The 18,244-nt window shown below is 54.0% G+C and overlaps 1 protein-coding gene across 7 annotated transcripts in view; it reads right to left on the reverse strand.

The window, feature by feature from the left end:
* Positions 1-3,759: 3,759 nt before the first annotated feature.
* Gdpd5 (glycerophosphodiester phosphodiesterase domain containing 5) overlaps positions 3,760-18,244 on the reverse strand; it is an 81,175-nt gene continuing 66,690 nt past the window's right edge. For 4 of the 7 annotated variants that reach the window (XM_078046684.1, XM_078046685.1, XM_078046683.1 and 1 more), the window contains 9 exons: positions 13,119-13,201; positions 11,871-12,021; positions 11,177-11,395; positions 10,519-10,676; positions 10,087-10,234; positions 8,694-8,776; positions 8,136-8,150; positions 5,936-6,048; positions 3,760-4,781 (listed from right to left, as the gene is read on the reverse strand). In XM_078046684.1, coding sequence (XP_077902810.1) covers positions 4,630-4,781; positions 5,936-6,048; positions 8,136-8,150; positions 8,694-8,776; positions 10,087-10,234; positions 10,519-10,676; positions 11,177-11,395; positions 11,871-12,021; positions 13,119-13,201 — 1,122 coding nt within the window. In that variant the 3' untranslated portion in view covers positions 3,760-4,629. The remainder of the gene's footprint in view (positions 4,782-5,935; positions 6,049-8,135; positions 8,151-8,693; positions 8,777-10,086; positions 10,235-10,518; positions 10,677-11,176; positions 11,396-11,870; positions 12,022-13,118; positions 13,202-18,244) is intronic. The other 3 variants (XM_078046687.1, XM_078046689.1, XM_078046688.1) reach the window with 3 other exon arrangements.

The following is an 18,244-nucleotide window of genomic DNA, read 5'->3' on the forward strand; positions in this document are numbered from 1 at the left end:
GCCTCTCCCTCCATTTCTCCTGATCTCAACTGCTAGAGGTGAGATCTTGCCTTGTGTCAGCCTGGTTGGCTGGGCGGTGGACTCCCTACCGTAGCTTCACAGAAAGTAAGCTTCCCGGTGGACAAGTAGAGCGGGCTGAGCCCTGACTGGCTCTGTAGAGGCTCTGCATGCCTAGCTACTCTGCCACTGGCCAGGGTGGGGGTGTGACTTGGAGCAGCCAGAGACCATCAGAGGGAGGTAAGGCAGGTCATTCCAGTGTGTTGCCCTCAGTGTATCCTAAGCCAGCCCAGGATGAAGCCACACCCTGAGGTCAGTCTCATCAGGAAAAGGAGGGACTTCTCCCCCCTGAGATGTCCCAGGGCTGGAGGGGCTCCCTGAGAGGAGGGAAGAGGTTCTGTCCTGGGAAGTGCACGTGTACATTTTCATTCTACTCTCCACCACTCTAGGTACTGTGAACTGTGGACACAGGGACTTGTGACCCAGTTTCCATCCTGAGGATTCCCAGTCTAGAGCGTGGGGGGCTCCACCCAGTTGGAATATGGAAGGTAGAGCTTCCCAGGTAGGGCTTCGTCAGCATTCTTCCATGGGGCAGTAAGCCCTGGCTAAGGTTGTGACGCAGACTGAGGCCCCACCTGTGGAAGTCGGCTCAACATGCCAACGTCCCTCTCTGTCACCCCCACACTCACTCACATGTACACAGCTCAGACTTCTGACACCACTACCACACAATCAGTCAGCCCTGCATCCTGAGCCTTGCCCAGGGCTACCTGGCACTTACCTGGCCACTCCCTCTCCCAGAGGCTCCAAAGCTGATGCTTCACGAGGACCACTCCTGATTGTACCTGCTGCCTACACCCTAGCAGCCAGGCTCCAATGTCCCTCCCTGCCGCTCTGCCCAGACTCCCACTCAGGCTCAGCTGCGGGAGGACAAAGGGGCTGGACGCCAGCAGGAGAGGAGGAGGGGAGGGGGAGGGGTGGACGCTGCTCTTTTGTTCCACTCTTGGACCAGCCCCAGGAGGGGAGGGGGTGGGAGTAAGAGTGGGATTGACTGTGTGTGCAACTCTGGGATCTGGTATGCCTGGGACTGGGGATGACCTGTGCTGGCCTTGTCCTTCAGTAATACACAGGGGTGTGTGTGTGTGTGTGTGTGTGTGGTGTGCCTCAGGTAGGCAAGGTGGTTGTCAACGTGTTGGTGTTCCAGTGTACCTATGTGTGAATGTGGGAGTGCGTGACTATAGCTTGAGGTGGTGTGGACTTGTGGATGGATGACCACACTGCTGCAGAAGTGACCAAGAATGTGACTGCCACAGATGTGGATTGAGGTTTCTCTCCTTCTGCCTCTGTGTGACTATGCTGTATCCATGTCCCTGCTTGATGGCAGACGTCATTGTGGGACTTTGCCTGACTCTATCTCAGTATCTGTGTCTTTTTGTTCATTTTTATGTATGTCATGAGTGTCTCAGACTTGTGTGTATTATGGGCCTATATATCCATGGTGTGTCTGTGTGTGTGACAGGGGTCTGTATAGCATGTGGTCCTGTGCCTGTCTGGTGTGGTATGAGTGGGGGATAGGCCCCTTGGAGGGGGCTCATTGGGGTAGGGCATGGTGTTACTGGGCAGGCTGAGTTGGGTGGAGAGGGGCTGACTTGGCCTCCTGGAGCCAAGGAAGGGGATTCCACAGGCTGGTTCTGGATGATTTGTTGCCTCTACAAAGGCCCACAGAGCCTGACATCCAGGGGTTGCCCTCTTGGAAGGGGACAGCAATTTGGGGAGAAGATTGCTTTGATAAGAATCTGGGTAGACCCTGGGCACCTGGGACCTAGTCTGGCACTGTTGTGATGATTGTGACCCTGATTAGCACTGCCCACCTCTTGGCCTGGCTCTTCATCTCAGCAGGCAGGATACACAAGATTCCTGCTCTGCCTATCATATTGGGTTGCTTAGAAGAAGGTGAGTGAAAGCCCTTAGAGAGGCCAGGTATGATGAGACCCTGATCCAGGCAGAGCAGGCTCAGACAGAATGGGGGCACTCACAGTGATCTTGACCAAGTGTGTGTCCTGAGGCTTGACTAGAGTCTGTTCTGAGGACCTGCTCCAGGGAATGGCGAACTGCCCTTATATCGCAAAAAAAGATTTCCTGTGTGACTATTATTTAAAGAATGTGAGATATTTGGGGGTCTTCATATCTCTTCTTGGGAAAAAGAGACTGGGGGTTCACAGAGGGGCCTGGAGAAGGTGGAAAGTAGGCTCAGACAGGATGAGGCTCCAACCTCTGAGGTCAGAAGGAAGAAAGGACTGGTTTACAGGGGACAGCCAGAGGTCTAGGGCCCCTTCTCTGTTTCCTTGTGAAGTAGGTGGCGAGGCTGTTCTCTACAGAGAAGGGGAGGCCGTGGAGGGTTCCAGGAAGGTAGGTTTCCCAGGTTATATAAGAGGAATCAGGGTGGACCATGGCTGCAGGCTTAGATGGAGAGAAGCCAGGCTGTCTGCCCATCTAAGGTAGGACCGCCCTCCAACCTCCATTATTTGGGGTGAAAGGGTGACAGCTGGACTGGCCCTGGATTGGAGGATGGGGTATGGGCTGGCTGTTCCAGTTGGGACCCCAGCCCCCTCCATCCCCACTTTCCTCTCCTAAGATTCCAGGATGTCTTAAGGTTCCCAAGTGTGGCCAGTGGGCCAGGGGGAACTGACTAGATAGGGAAGGACTGGTGTGAAAGTTTTATTCTCTTTCCTATGTGGGCCTGACAGAGGTTGGAGAGAAGGCATAACATGGTGGGGGGTGTGCATTTTGGGTAGGGCAGTGCCCCCAACCCCAACACTGGCCCAGCAGTTTCACTTACTGCCTGTGTCCAGAGAAGAGGCTGGAGCTGACCCTTGCCCCAGGAAGAAGCATTTGCCAGATATTCAGTAGCAAGGGAAAGAGGGATAGTCCTAGAGGTTAACATGAGGGGTCAACATTTGGAAGGGACTCTTTTCTTTTCCTTCAAGAAGGTGCCAGAAACTTTGAGGCCCCAAGAATTCTATCTACGCTTATCTGGAGATGAGACACATCCCTTGGCTCCCGGGAAGTGTGGCATTTGCTTCAGGCAGGCTAGAGCTGGGGTTCAGCCTCACCCTTTCCCCTTGGGACACACCCAAGACATACAGACTCCTGGGACAAACTCAGAGTTGAAGATCTGCCCTGACTCCACAGTGGACCCCTCCCTGCAGAGAGCACACACCCCAAATATTGAAGAACAGGAAGGGACATATGTGGTCCCCGGGCTGCATTTTGATTTTTGGCCCAGGTGTTCCCATTATGCTAGGCATAGGGGTGCGCCTGCCTCAGGAAGGTCCAAAGCCCTGAGAACTCAAAGCCACCCCCTGTCATGGGACAGAGGCCTGGTGAGGGCTTGTTCTTCTATAGGGGAGCTCAGAGTGCCTCCATATGGCTGAGGGACCAGCTGTCCCACTCCCCAGCCCTGCATTTAACTACCTGTCCCCCTCTGTTATGGAAGGCGATGTGGGTTGGAGCCAGTCTCTGGGTGGGACACTGGCTCTGCCTGTTCTAAGCTATATGGCCTTAGACAATTGCTTTACCTCTGGGGCCCGGGCTGTTAAGGACACCTGGCATCATGACTGACAGGGTAGGGGCTCAGCCATCCTGCCACCATCCCAGAGTTACTGAGAACATTTCCTCCTCAAATCACAGGGCCAGAACTGAGCCCCAAACCCAGTATGCTCTGTCCCCACCCTCCTGCTGACAACTCACAGACAGCACACATCAAGATGGCAGCTTTAATCATCCTGGACGAGGCCCTCAGGCTCCCTCCACTGCAGGCCTACTGGCCACATGTCCACATTTCATCATGCTCAGAACACTTTTCCTAAGGGGTCTTTGCCTTGTGGCCACAGTGGGGGAACATGAGGTTGTATTAGTCTGTAGATCTCCTGGGCCTCAGGGCCACTTCTTCCCCAGAGGCCTGTTGGACACTTGGGTGTGAGATAGACCAGCTCTCAGCCTGTACTTCTGGCTATCTCCAGCTCCTCCTAGGGGACATAGTTCAAGCCCTCTGGTGGGGCAGGGGCTGGTGGTGGTGGTGGGAGGCTGGTTGGGAAGGAGGATGTATCTGGATCACAGCCACCGGCTTTCCTCCCTGGGCAGAACTTCCTTGTGCTTTGAGACTGACATGGAGAGCAGAGCTGCCAGGGGCCAGGGGTAAAAGCCTAGCCCAGGTCTTCAAGGTAGGATAAAAATGGAGAAGTCAGTTGCCCATGGTAGACAGGTAGACAGACACAGGTGGGCAATCACATCCCCGTTGCCACGGAAGATGGCACCATCCAGTGACCCATCAAAGCTTTCTGGCTGGGATGTGAGAGAGGCCTGTGAGAGCAGGACCAGGCCCCAGACTCCACACTTCCCAGAAGGAGCCCCAGGCCTGCAGGGGCATCTGAAAGGCTAGAATCCTGGCCCAGCTGGGCCTCAGGGGAGAGGAAACACCCTCCAAGAGAGGTCATGGTGACAAGGGGCCAGGCCCCAAGTAGAGGCTGCGGAGCCAGCTCCCGGAGCTCTCGGTCCAACACGCTTCTGCCAGCTCTCCTGGGCTCTCCTGTTTTCTATGTCAGGTACAGGCCCAGACAGACAGGTCTTCTGCTAACGCCCACCCCGGTCTGTAAGGGTCTTGGTATGGCTGCCGCCCCCTCGGGAGCCCGCAGGCGTGGCAGTGCTGTTGGCATATGTGTCGTAGCTGCTGTCTGAACATACGGAGAGCTCATCGGAGACCTCCACGCCATCGCTGATCTCTGCTGGGCCAGAGGGAGACAGAATGTGAGTGGGGAGGACAGGGTGAGGATGGTGACAAGTGGGGCGGGAAGGGTGGCCTGCAGCAATTCCTAGTGGGGCCCTTAGAGACCCAGTGCAGCTGCTGGGTTCCAGCTGGCATGGAGCCTGGCATTCAAGGCCCTCCTGGTCTGCTGAACGCTCTGGCCTTGTCTCAGTATCTTATCCCCTGGAACTCTCCCCTCCAGCCACAGGAAGCCACCTGTGTCCTCTTGAGTTTGGCACTCTTAGTCTCCAGGGGATCTTTGTACATATTGGTCCCTCTCTTGGGAGGGACCAATGTCCCTGTGGACACTTCCTTTTCCTAAACTCTGACTCACGTCTTCTCAGCTGTGTTGTGTCCCCCTTGTGGAAGCTTCCTCTGAGTCCCCCAGGGAGGGATGGGCCTCTTCATGGACAGCCCCTGCTTCCTTTGGCCCTACCACATTTGGTATGAGTTCTAGGACCCGACTAAGCAGAGTGGCTCCCGAACATCTGTGCTGTAGAGATGGCAGAATGCAGGGCACAGACGGGTTCAGGGAAGGTCTGCTGAGTGGAGCTCAGCCCAGAAGAATGCTCTCTGGTTCCTGGTGCCCAGGCAAAGTGTTCCCACACTGCCCCTACCAGGATCACCCTCCACCCACTGCCCGGGTACTCTCTACCGTCCCCCACACTCCAGCTACATCATCTCACCAAAACCTTCCTTGCTGCCCCAGGGAGCTCTGACCCCACTCTCCTTAGCACCCGCATTGGGAGAGCTCCAGCAACCCTCTATTTTCCATGTCTGTCCATACAGCTGCATCTTCCATCCGACAGGGCTTGCCAACAGGGGCTAGCAACGAGTAGGGTAAAATCATTATTTGTGCGCCTGTATGTGAACTAGGGGAAGGAAGATGGACCTTCAAACAGGCCCCTCCCCGCCCGCACATCGCCCTTGCCCAACAACTGTGATGTGAAAGGGAGCCACAGGATCCCAAGCTGCCTGCCTGTGGAGGTGTGTGTGTTTCTGTGCGTGTGCAGGTGTAAACCCAAGTGGGCTATGTACACCTGTCTGTGTCCCTACGTACATGCACTGTGTGACATTGCTTGTAGGTGTGAGCCCCCGCCCAGGGACTGCTTCGCCTGTCTTCGGGCTGTTTACCTGAGAAGATGAGCTTCTCCTTCATGATGCTGACATCCCGGCTGGTCCGGCGCACCGCAGCGCTCAGCATGATCTGCTCAGGGTTGTAGCTCCGGATGCCACCCAGGCGCCACCTGCAGAAATGGTCCCATGGGCATCAGGTCCTTCCCCACCCCTTCCTGCAGCACAGACCCTGCCACTTCCAGAGCCTCTCTGGATGTGGCTTGAGAAACTGGCAAGACTCATGTTCCACTGGACAAATAGGGAAACAGGTCCAGAGAGGGGCAGGGTGGGGACTTGTGTCAGAGTCTACTGGTTCTCGGCCAGGGCTCTCCTGCCTCCCTTTACCTCCAGAACCCTAAACTGGCAACCCGGCCCAGAAAGATGGTTGGTTAGTTCTGTCTCAGGTGCCTCCAGTTATGCACCTGGCCCTTTGGGACAATCTCAGGGAGGAAGGAGCTTAGCAGGCATGACGTGCACAGGAGTCCACATCAATGTCAGGAAATCCCAGCTGATGCCTCCCACAGCTCCACCATCATGACAGGCCCAGGGAAGCCAGAAGGAAACCCGGAAATGAAGGGAAGGGAAGGGCAGCAGGGTAATAGGACTGCTCACAAGTGATCTTCACAGGTCTGGGAGGCAAGGGCGTTAGAGCAACTTGGGGTGGGGTGTCTGCTGCTCTGCTCCAGCAACCCTAAAGGGAGGGGCAGGCTGGAGCATGAATCCTCCTGAAGGCTGGGAGGGGCAGGGTGGTGGACACACTGACTTAGGGTGGGCTGGGAGGTGGGCGTGCACAAGGCACGCAGGGACCAAGAGAGAGTGGGGAGAACTCCGTCTCCTGGGCCCAGCCTCGGACACTGCCTTCGCTGTAGTAGTCCCTCCAAACTAACCCCAAATCCCTGGCCTCCCTTGGATGTTTCCTAGGATTTAGGCAGAAGGATTCCTGACCCCCCCACCCTACCCCACCAAATGGAGCTAAAGGGCAGCTTGGAAACAAGCACCCAAACTTCTAGGGGACCAAAGCCTGCTTGGGTGGGTGGAAGGAACCAAGACTCCACAAGAAATCAATTGTGAGTTTCTGGATGGGGTCAGCACAGCAGAAATGGACAGACGGATGGGTGGACAGAGCAGACAGACAAGGAGAAAGCAGGAGGCAGAGGGGAAGGCACCTGCCCCCTGGCTGGGCTGGCTGCCCTGCAAATCCTCGGGGGTAGGGATGGCACCTCTTATCCAGCAGTGGGCCCCCAGCGCCAGTCTCAGTGCCTGCCTAGCGGGTGCTAGACAAGGACTCGTTGAGTGAACGAACAGAAGAATGAGGCCCACAGGGAAATGATCTTTTCCCCCTGCCTCATCCCCCAGGTCGCCTTCTCCATGATGCTGCCCCTGACCCTCCAGGGACAATGACACTGTCCTGGTTGTATCTGAAGGACCCAGCACGACACTGGGCAGTATCGTGTCTACTGCCTCTGTGGACAGAGGAAGGATCAACTGGCCAAATGTCCCTCCCCCAGTCCCATAGCCAGAGGGCAGGTTCTCCTCCTAAAAACACTGGTCAGTAAAGGTACCTGGCCCAGGAGGGCCCAAGGCAGTTGACCAAGGGATGCCTAAGACAAAGTTCTCATCTTAGAAATTAACATTAAAACCCAGCAAGAAGGTATCAGGCTACGGTCTCTGCAGCTAGTTGCATCTAGGACAGGAAGACGTGGTGGGGCTCCTCCCAGGGGAAGGGGAGAGGCGATGTCAGGGAGAGGAGTGGCAGTGGGGGCCAGAGACAGAGGAGGGAAGAAGGGATGGGAGAGACACAGAGAAAGGTAAAGAGTGTGACGGAGGGAGGAGGAAGCCCAGAGAGGCAGGAACTTGGGGTCTGCACTGGGCAGGTCCATAGGTCTGGACTCTGGGGGATAGGGGTGCTCAGGGACCCCCTCCCTGAGGGAGACACGTTGGTGCTGAGAAACAGGGTCAGGGACCTGTCAAGGAAACACTGGTCCCCACTGGCAGAAACTGCAGTGAGAACAGAGAGCAGAGGGACACACAAGGCAGGATGGGAAGAGCAGGGAGCGGGGCTGGGGGAGAGAAGGAGGGGTGCGGCTTCAGGCAAGGGGGTGTGTTGGCGAGGGTGACCCAGGCCCAGAGCTTGGTGCACGGCAGCTTTTCAGACAGAACTAGAGAAGGGACTGGCAAGTAGGGAGAAAGAGGAACAGGAGGAGCACACTAGAATTACCTGATCAAGTGATAGCTGTGAGGTGCCAGAGTGCAGCAGAGGGGGGGAAGGGAGAGAGGAGGGACATGCGGCCGGATCAGAGCAGGATGGGACAGAGAGAGAACGTCAGTCAAGAATAAAACCCAGCCCCTTGGTTCCTGGCTGGGCTGGGCCCCCAGGTTGGCCCTAAACCCTCCCCTGGGCCCCACCCCACCCACATCCCAGCTGCAGCCCTGAGGGGTAGGTGGGGAGGCTTTCCACCGGGCACAGGCGAGGGCTGTGGGAACCTATGCCCCGGCTAACAGGGGCAGGCAAGCTGCAGAGGGGCGTAGGTGGCCAAAGTCCACACAGCATTCGGGACAGAGCTTGGCTCTGGGCTCCTAGCTGGGCGCTCATTCCAGAAGGCACCCTGCCTCTGCTGGAAGAAGGCAAGGCGGGGGACCCCGGGGACTCCCATCTTCTCTCGTGGTCAGGCTTCCCGGTTGGCCTGCAGAAGGCTCAGGGTAGGTTCACCTGGCTGGGTGGGGGCTGGGCCTGCCAAGGGGTGGGAAGGCCGTGGAAGTGTCAGCGCCTACTCACTTCTGAAGCACGAAGATGCCAACGATGAGGGTGAAGGAGATCAGGTCGGCGGTGACCCACATGAGACAGTACTCGTCCGGGGGCTGTGGACAGATGGCCCAAGGCCAGCTTCCAGTCATGGCCCATCCAGACCGAGGGTCCATGGGCTGGAGGACCCCACGTGACCATCAGGGAGGGTAAGGAGGACCTTGAGGGGGATGGAGGCTTATGATTTTACTTTGTAGGAGTGGGCTCTGCGTACTGTGGGCCTCAGTGTGAGAGTGTGAGAGTGTGTGTGTGTGTGTGAGTGTGTGCGCGCATACTCAGGGTAGAAGTGATGGATGTTAAACTTGGAGGGTCCGCGGCTCAAAGCAAGAACCAAATGATGAAACAAGGGTACTGTATGTCTGAACATATGTGCATATGAATGTAAAGGTGTGATACAACTGGCCGGCGAGCTGCGAACCTGTGGACAGGTGTGTAGCACCTGTGTGGGGTAGGAGTATGCTTCACTGCATGAGGACTGGAGGGCAGAGAGCAGGGGCTTCCCCCCAGGGAACACTGAGGGGCTGGGAAAGGCAAGGCCCTGTGTGTAACCTCAGGCTCCTGGGTCTCGGGCATGCTGGGAGGGGTGAGCTTGTCACCCGTGCTGGTAGTGAGTGGCTTTGTGCCAACTCGGGAGGTTTTAAAGGATGAAAAGCAGGTGAGAACTGGAGAGCAGGTATTTAGGGACCTGGAGGCTGCCTTGGGTTCTAACGTGCAGGCCACAGCCCAGATCCCCATTTCCTCCTCTCCTCGAGGGCTGCTTCTTGCTTCGTTCTCTCTCCCTCATGAGTCCATCCTAACTCAGATGTAACTTGCTGACGATGCCACCCACGAGGCCATAAGGAGCCCTGTGTCTGCCTTTCATGTCCTCAGGGAGATGGCAGCAGGAGCCGCACAGGAGGGAAGCCAGGGCTCCCCAGCTACGGGGAGGCAGCACAGGGACTGGAACTCAGCCTGTGGGTGCTCAGCCCATCAGCTCGACACCATTTCATTCACTACTTTCAAGGAAGACTTTTAACATTCCTAATTCTTGTCCTATTGTTCTTTTCCCTCATTTTAAAATCAAATATAATGAACACACTCCAAACGAAACCTCCCAAGTGGCTATTTGCTTTTTGAGGGCCCCTACGTGATGTGCTCCCTCCTGTGAGTAGGGCCCAGAGTCCTCGAGCGCCTTAGTGCAGCCCCAGAGGCGAGGTAAATTCTCCTCTTGCCTCAAGCCTGCATCCACATCAGGGACACCTCCAGCCCTGAGACCTCCCCAGGGACAGCCCCGAGCACAGAGCTTGCTGAGTGGTAGGAGTAGGCCACAGGCAGCTCTCTACACCCACCCCAGGTGTCCTCTGCCCCCCAACAGTCTCCAACTCACCATGATCCAGAGTGGGGAAGGCACCTGGGACAGGGTATGGGAGTTGTCAGAGGTGACAGATGGGACCCCAGCGCACCACAGCAGGGAGAAGAGCCACGGCGCATTGACAGTGTAGAGGTTCACACTCAGGTTCCAGGACGCGTAGTCCCTGGGCAGGGACAGAGTTTGGTTGGTTCCGGGCACTGGCTGCTTCTCCCTGTGGGAAGCCTGTAAAATGTGCTCCCTTCACAGCCTCATGCCACCAACTTTCCCTGGAGGAAGGAATGCCCATACCAGGGCCCAGCTCCCAGTCCAACCCAGCTCTGCTTGCTGCTCACATCTCTGAACCACGTGTGCAGAACCCCTGTGTGCCCTGCCCTCTGTCCAGCAGTGAGAAGAGTGTCAAGACTAGGGGAGACTCAGTCCCACCCCTGGGCCAGGTGGGGCAAGCACCTGAGCTCCTGGCGGGACACCTGAGTGTAGCGCAGGTTCAGCCGCTGTATGTGGCCTCTCCGCAGACTGGCGACAGCCTCCTTGGAGCCTGACGTTTGCTGGAAGCCAGGAGCCACCTTCCGCACGAGGGGCCTTTGCCTGTTTGGCAGCCACATGACCTATAGGCAAGAGCAGGGGCAGCCTCAGGGTTTTCTTCTGCAAACTCTGGGTAAGAAGACCTACCTCACTAGAGCATGAAGAAGGTTAAAATGATGACCACTTAAATGTGATGGTTATCAGGGGACACTTGGTCCCAGCCATGGCTGTAAGCCCTCTGGCTACAACTCTGGATTGCTGTCATGTCAAGATGGAGAACCCAAACACACATCACTCTGCTGTCACAAACTGGTGTTGATTTCTCTGGTCCCTCATCATTGCACCACAGTGACCTGGGCAGCCCTTCACTGACATAACTGGAGATCCTGGACCCACTGCTGCCCACTGAACATCTGAAAGGACTTTCTGGTTCCCTTCTGCTCCCCGAGAGGACCCTGGCAAGGAGGCAAGGGGCCTAAGACCCCATTTTACAAATGTGAAACCTGAAGTCTAGAGGGGACAGGTGAGTTGAGGTTGGAGCAGGGCTGGGCCAGGGCTGGTTGGGGTGGCTGCAGGGCCTCACCTGGTGCTGTGGGAAGCCAGACCGCAGCAGGGCCTCCAGCGTGACATTGAGGAAGCTGCTGCGGTAGGGGTGCTCCCGGGGCGGGTCGCGGAGGTTGAGGAGCAGCGTGGCGTTGCCCTTGGCCAGCTCCAGCAGCTCTTCCAGGCTGCAGATGGACTGGTTCTGGGCCTCCCTGAGGTCGGAGGGTGACAGGGAGCTGGCCGTCCAGAAGGGGTCAGTCTGGCAGAGACAGGGACACACATGGTTCTGTCACCTGCCATTTCGGGCCTCTGCCCGCTTTCCTAGCAACCAAGTGTGGAGAGCCCTGGGCTTGGGGAGTCCGCTGGTATCCGTCAGGTGAAGTGGTGCTGCGGCCTCCCAGAGCCCCCCGCCCTTACCCTCTACCCAACTCCGCTTCCAGAGGGAATGGTTTTCCCAGAGCACCTCCCACCCCAGCCCATTCTCCTCTGGCCTCTCAGACTGGACAACCGACCTCCCTCCAGAGTGTCCCAGAGTGAACCGTTCTGCTGTCAGCACCCCCATCAGCTGGTCCCAGCCAGGGAGGCAGGTCCAGATCAAGCAGTGACAACCATGAGGTCTGGCTGCTGCGGAACCCGGAGAGGCCACTAACCAGCCTGGCCTCGTGCGTGACCCGAGTTGATGGCCACCTGCCTCTCTCACTGTGTGGGATCCCTGTCTAGGACTGGGGTCTGACCTTCAGGAACCACTGCCCGGCGTTGAGCCTCTGCAGGACGGTCCAGTTGAGCATGGAGGCGGGCCTGCGGGCGAGCTCCGGGAATGCCTGCTCCACGTTGGTGGTGCGCCGCAGCGTGGTGTCGTGCATGAGGAAGGGCACACCGTCCAGGCTGTGGGGAGGGGGCACCGAGTCACCACCCAACCAAGTCACCTGCCATCCACAATCAGCCCCTCACACCCTGCTCCCAACCACCATGGGGCCTGGACTGGCTCTGCCCCTCTCTGGGCCTCAGGCTCCCTACCTGAATAGTGGACAGGGGGCTGATAGGTGACCCTGAAGGGCCAATACCCTCCACTCTGTGCGGGTCAGGTGGGGTGAGAACTGCCAGGGAGGGAGGGTAGGAAAAGGCTGGGACCATTATCATCCGTGAAGATAGGTGCTAGGTCACTCGATAATGGAGAAACTGAGACGAGGTGAGGAAAGTGTCTAGTTCAAGGTTGACCGCCAGGAAGTAGTAGAACATGTCTTGGGACCAAGTCCATTGATCATAATGAGAACAGTGCAAATGTAGGCCTCTTTTACGAATCTCACCCCATCTCCACCTTACCTCCCCGACCAGGGCTGCCAAGAGCTAACCCAGTGCACCTGTGCCCTGCCCCCACTCCTCAAGGCGTGTCACCACCACATGCTAGAAACATATGATAAATAGTTTTACAATGTCCACTCTGGGAATGGTGACCTCACATATATGGTGTCCTTGTTATGGCCAGTATGACTCTATATGGCAGCCCCGCCCATCTCCCCCTCTCAGAGGTGATCTCTATTATAAGATTGGGGTGGATTCCTCCTCCCCTTTATTCTAATACATATTTCAATATCTATAGCTATAAAATGTACCTATCACCTTTGTGTGGTCCCTTAAAATATAACTGGCATCACGGTAATAATATTGCCCCCGCCCCAGCTAACTTCCCTTATCTGAGCATTTGAGCCCTCCCATGAAGCCGCGACACAGAGCTGGCTTCTCTTCAGGTGGATCTGTGCCTCCAGGTCCTTACCCTTCACTCTGCCTGACCAAGAGAGTCTGCTCTCTCCTCTCTTATACCCTGGAGTTTGGCAAAGATTCACTGGCATGGAAAGGGTGCCTCCCTGCTGCGGATGATCCCAGCCTCCACACTCCCATCTCCATGGCTTTGGGGCCGGAGGTTCCACCAGCAGAGACCCTGTGGAGGAGGAGAGGTGCCCTCCTCCCTTCCCGACACCTACCTGACAGTGACGTCAGCCTGGAGCCCATACAGCTTCTGCTCTAGTGCCTTCCGGAAGGACATCAGCGTGTGCTCTGGGGCCAGCTGGAGAGGAAGGCATGGTGAGGGGAGGGCCAGGATTCAAATGACGTCCCCCTCCCCAGCCAAAGGAAGGCCTTGTGTTGGGAGGCTGGGGCAGATCTGGTTCTAATTTAGGCCCCTCCCTGGAGCAGCTGTGTGAGCCTGGGTGCCCATTCAGCTTCTCTGAAGTTCAGTTTCATCCTCTGTTAAGTCATGTACACCTTGCAGGTTTTTTTGGGGAGGGGCAGACATGATGGTTAGGGTGGGTGTATATAAATGTCTGACAGAGAGCTAGCACCTAATAAATAGTAGTTTTGATCATGAGATTATCCTTACTGTGTCCCAGGCACTGAGCTAGACACTGAGGCAGGAAACCTTTCCCATCGTCTGGTGGCTCTTTGGTAGCCTTGGGGAAAGGCAGAATGCCATGTTCCCTCTTGGTTATACCCTAAGCTCAGTCCAGATGAAGATTTGGAGGGAAAGGAGGTGCCTGAGGTGACAGTTTCATTGGAGTGATGAAATATCATGTCCTCTTCCTCCCTGGGTCGCTCGTTACATGGATTAAAAACCCTTAGCAGGTTGCCTGATCCAGAGAAGGTGCTTAAATGGCAACTGTACAGCATGAGTCAGAAGATCCTAGTTCTAGCCTTGACTTTGTATTAACTAGCTTTACGACCTTGGGTGCATTTCTCCCTCCTTGGGGCTCTTTCCCCAGTGGCCCCTTGAGGAGGTGCTCTCTGCTCTCTGAGGGTCCTTAGGCTGGGAGAGTTGGGGTTCTAAGTCTCCCTTCCTGATTCCATGTAGTCTGAGGACACTGTCATACCCGCTTTCTGCCACTGGGGGTCAGCACCAAACCAGGGATTCCTCTAAGACCTGGTTCAAGTGGTGTGGGCAGAGGGAGGGAGGGGGGAAGGAGACACGTGGAGAGGTGGCTGATCTAAGCCCACCTTATGTCCCTCTGGCCATGCTCTGCTCCAACACACTCTCCTCTTCTGGAGGGGAGCCTGGCACCGGAGAGCCAGGGAATGGCAAGGAAAGGCTTTGAAGCTGACCAAGAGGGAGAAATGCCATCTCTAGTGGGGCCTCAGTTTTGCTTTGTTTTGTTTTTTGGTAGTCGAGATTGAATCCAGGGGTACCCTGCCAGCGATCTACATCTGCATCCCTTTTTATTTTTTTAAAACAGGATCTCATTGAGCTTCCCAGGCTGGCCTCCTCCTGCCTCAGCCTCCTGAGTCACCGGGATTATAGGTGAGCCACCACCATGCCCAAGGGCCTCAGTTTCTTTAGCTATAAAATGGGCTCATGATAACAACCTCATAGGTGGAATAGCACATCAGAGACCCTAGGCCAGAGCCTGGTGCACAGTAGAAGTTCTGTAACATGAGTACCTTTCTTTACCTTTTGTCCAGCCTAGGGAACATGCCACCTGTTCTCCCAGTCCAGTGGGCATTGTGAGTCCCCATCCCCAGAGCAGGGTGGTGGAGGCCCCCACCCATCTCTCCTTCCACCAGGGACCATGCAAGAGGTGTAGACTCCTTTGCACACGGGCTGTGCCTGAGAAGGTGGACAGGAAGTAGCCTAGAAAGGGCTGTGAAGACCCTGAGGAGAGGGCAGCTGAAGAGTCTGCACTGTTAAGTTCTCCCTAGGTTAGGTGCTGGCCTCCTAGAGCAAGGCATGGAAACCTGTCCTCCCTTGCCAGGGCCCCAGGATGACCTCCCCAAGTATGCAGGGCTTCTGGGGTAATTTTTTTTTTCTTTTTGTGGTGCTGGAGGTTGAACCTAGGGCCCTTTGAATGCTAGTCAAACATTCAGCATACCACTGAACATCCCCAGCCAATTTATGTTTTATTTTGAGACAAGTTCTTGCTAGATTGTCTAAGCTGGCCTGCAACTTGCAATCCTCCTGCCTCAGCCTCCTCAGTAGCTGAGATTACAGGTGTATGCTACCACACTCATCCCTGCAGTGAATTCATAATCCCTCTCAGAGCTCCTACCTGCCTCAGGCAAGTCCAAGTGGGGCTCTGTCAGGATGGTGCATGTGGGTCGGGTGGAAAGTTGTTTCACTTAGTGAACAGGAAACTGTGCTTGCGAGTCCCAGCTTTGGATCTAGTCACACCAAATAAGAAAGTCCACCTAGGAACAGCACATCTGGGACACACAGACACAGCCTCTCAGGCAGGAGGTGCACTCAGCTTACGACAGTCAGAACCCACGGATAATCAATTACCTGAGGACCCATGGACAGATCCACATGCATTTGCAGGGACACAGAGGGGACCTTGGCTGGGCCTTCTCAAACACCACTAAAAGTTGGTTTTGTAGAGATAAAGAGCAGAACAGTGGTTATTAGAGGCTGGGGTTTAATAGTGGTTATTATAGGCTGGAGGGGAGAGGTTTACAGGTACAAGGTTAAAGTCAGATAGGAGAAGCTAGTTGTGGAGTTCCACAGCATGTAGTGTGATTATAGTTAATGAGAATTTGCTGTGCGTTTCAGGTCAGAAGAGAGGATTTCTATTGTTCCCAACACAATGAAATGCTAAATATTTGAGGTGATAGATATGCTAATTACCCTGATTTGATCACTATGCCTTATATACATGTATGAAAATGAAACACTGTGTCTCATAAATATGCATGATTCTTGTATATTAATTAAAATTAATTAGTTGATTGGTTATAAAATAAACACTACAAGAATGAAATCAGCCAGATGTACAAAGTGGAAAATTCTACAGGATAAATGAATTTCTTCAACAAATAAATGGCATAAGGGAAAAAGGGATGGCTACTACTATAGACTAAAAGGTACTCAGGGGTCAGTGTGGACATCATTTAGGTCCTGATTTTTTTGGTGGTGGGGGATTGAATTAGGGGGTATTACATCACTGAGAAATATTCCTGTTTTTATTTTATTTTTAAAAATTTGAGACAGGATCTCTCTAAATTGCTCAGGGTGGCCTTGAACTTGTGAACTTTCTGACTCAGACTCCCAATTATAGACATGTGCCACTGTGTCTGGTAGTCCTGAATTTTAATTGATTGATTGATTGATTGATTTTTGGTACTCGAGATTGAATCCAGGGATATTTAACACTGAGCCATGTTCCCAGACTTCTTTATTTTTTATTTTGAGACAGGGCCTTGCTAAGTTGCTTCAGGACTCATTTAGTTGAAGGGCTGGGCTTGAACCTGCTATCCTTCTGCCTCAGTTTCCAGAGCCTCTGGGATTACAGGTGTGCACCACCATGGCCAGCCTCAACTTTAATAACCGAACTATAGATACTTTTTGAGACAACAAAAGAAAATTGATTTGATATTAGATATGAAGGAATTATTGCTGATTTGGTTGGATATAATAACAGCACTGTTGTTATATTTTTTTAAAGTTCTTATGGATCAGAGATACATCCTGAAATAAGACGTAACATGATGTTTAGGATTTGCTTTACTACAACAGAACAAAAAAGTATGGGGACCAATGAAGCAAGAGTGGCAAAATGTCGCTAACTATTGAAGGCGGTATTGGATTCATAATGTGGTTCTTCATTACATGATACTTTCTATTGATTTTTTCATGTCTGTGTGTTTGGAAATTTTTCTACTAAAGAAAACAATTACCAAAGACGGTGGAATGAGATGGACATCATTCCCCTAGGTACACGCATGACTGCACATATGGTGTGATACTAATCGTTTACAATCAGAGAAATGTAAATTTGTGCTGCAATTGTGTGCAATGAATCAAAATGCATCCTGCTGTCATATATACCTAATTAAGATAAATAAACTAATTTTGAAAAAGAAAAGAAAAGAAAAGAAAAGAACTACCAGGCATGGTGGTGCATGCCTATAATCCCTGCTACTCAAGCAGTCGAGGCTGGAGACTCACAAGTTTGAGGCCAGCCTTAGCAAACTGCCTTGAAAAAAAAAAGGGGTGTGTGTGTGTGTAGCTTTGTGGTATTCAATATCAGAAAAAAAGAAAAAAAAATGAAAATTGCCCTTTCTGGGTCATCCCCTCCTTGTCCCTCCACTGTTCTTTTTCTCTGGCCTCCAGAGCAAGTGTGACAGGTCACCCACCCCCACGAGGGCCTGTCTGCCTGGCAAGGGAGTGCTTCTGACCTCTCCTCACAAGGTCCAGCAACATGGGCATCCCTAACTCAGGCTCCAAGGGGGTGAATGACCTGCCCTCCCCTACCCCCAAGAAAACAAGCAGAATGTGGCTTGATGGGAGAGTACCATGGTCCAACTCAGGAACACAGTCCTCTGTGATTTTTTTAAAATTAATTTTTAAATTTTATTTTTTAATTATTGGTGATTGAACCCAGGGGTCCTTTAATGCTCTCTCCAGCCCATTTTTATTTTGAGACAGGGTTTCGCTAAATTGTTCAGGCTGGCCTTGAACATGTGCCTCTTGCCTCAGCCTCCCAAGTAGCAGGAATTGCAGATGTGGGTTATTGCTCCCAGCTGAGTATTATCTAGAAAATAATACCTATCTCATATAGTCAGAGAGGACTTTCAGGGGAATTCAGAGCTCCATCAAACCCAGGGCCTCGTGCATACTAGGCACTGACCCATATCCCCAGCCCATATACACATGCTTTTAAAACAATGACTTGTGGAGGCCCCTTTAACTCTCCTGAAATCCAATGGCACAGTGGAATGGCTTGGTGGGAGAGTACCAGGGTCTCAACAGACACCAAGCTCTCAGGAAGTCCCCAAACGCCCCCTGCGGGTGGGGTCTGGTATTGCCTCAGTTGAGAAGCTTCAAATCTTCCAGGGGGTGAGGAGACCTTGGTCCAAAGGGGGCTTCTTACTTTCTTCTTACTTTCAGCCTCCCAAGTAGCCTGTCTGGGCACTACATCTAACAGCTGCCCTCTGACCTGGCAGGCACGCTCACTATCCCCATGGCACAGGACGGGGGAGCAGGAACAGAGAAGATGGAAACCCCAGCTCTCACAGCTGGCCAGGGCTGGGCCTGGCTTCCTGCCCAGACAGCATGGCTCTGGAACTCTTAACCTCAGTACTCCTGCAGAGGTGTGGGGCACCTTAGTGGCAAAATAGGGTTCGA

This window comes from Ictidomys tridecemlineatus, chromosome 4 (genome assembly GCF_052094955.1).
Source record: "Ictidomys tridecemlineatus isolate mIctTri1 chromosome 4, mIctTri1.hap1, whole genome shotgun sequence".
Taxonomy (NCBI): domain Eukaryota; kingdom Metazoa; phylum Chordata; class Mammalia; order Rodentia; family Sciuridae; genus Ictidomys; species Ictidomys tridecemlineatus.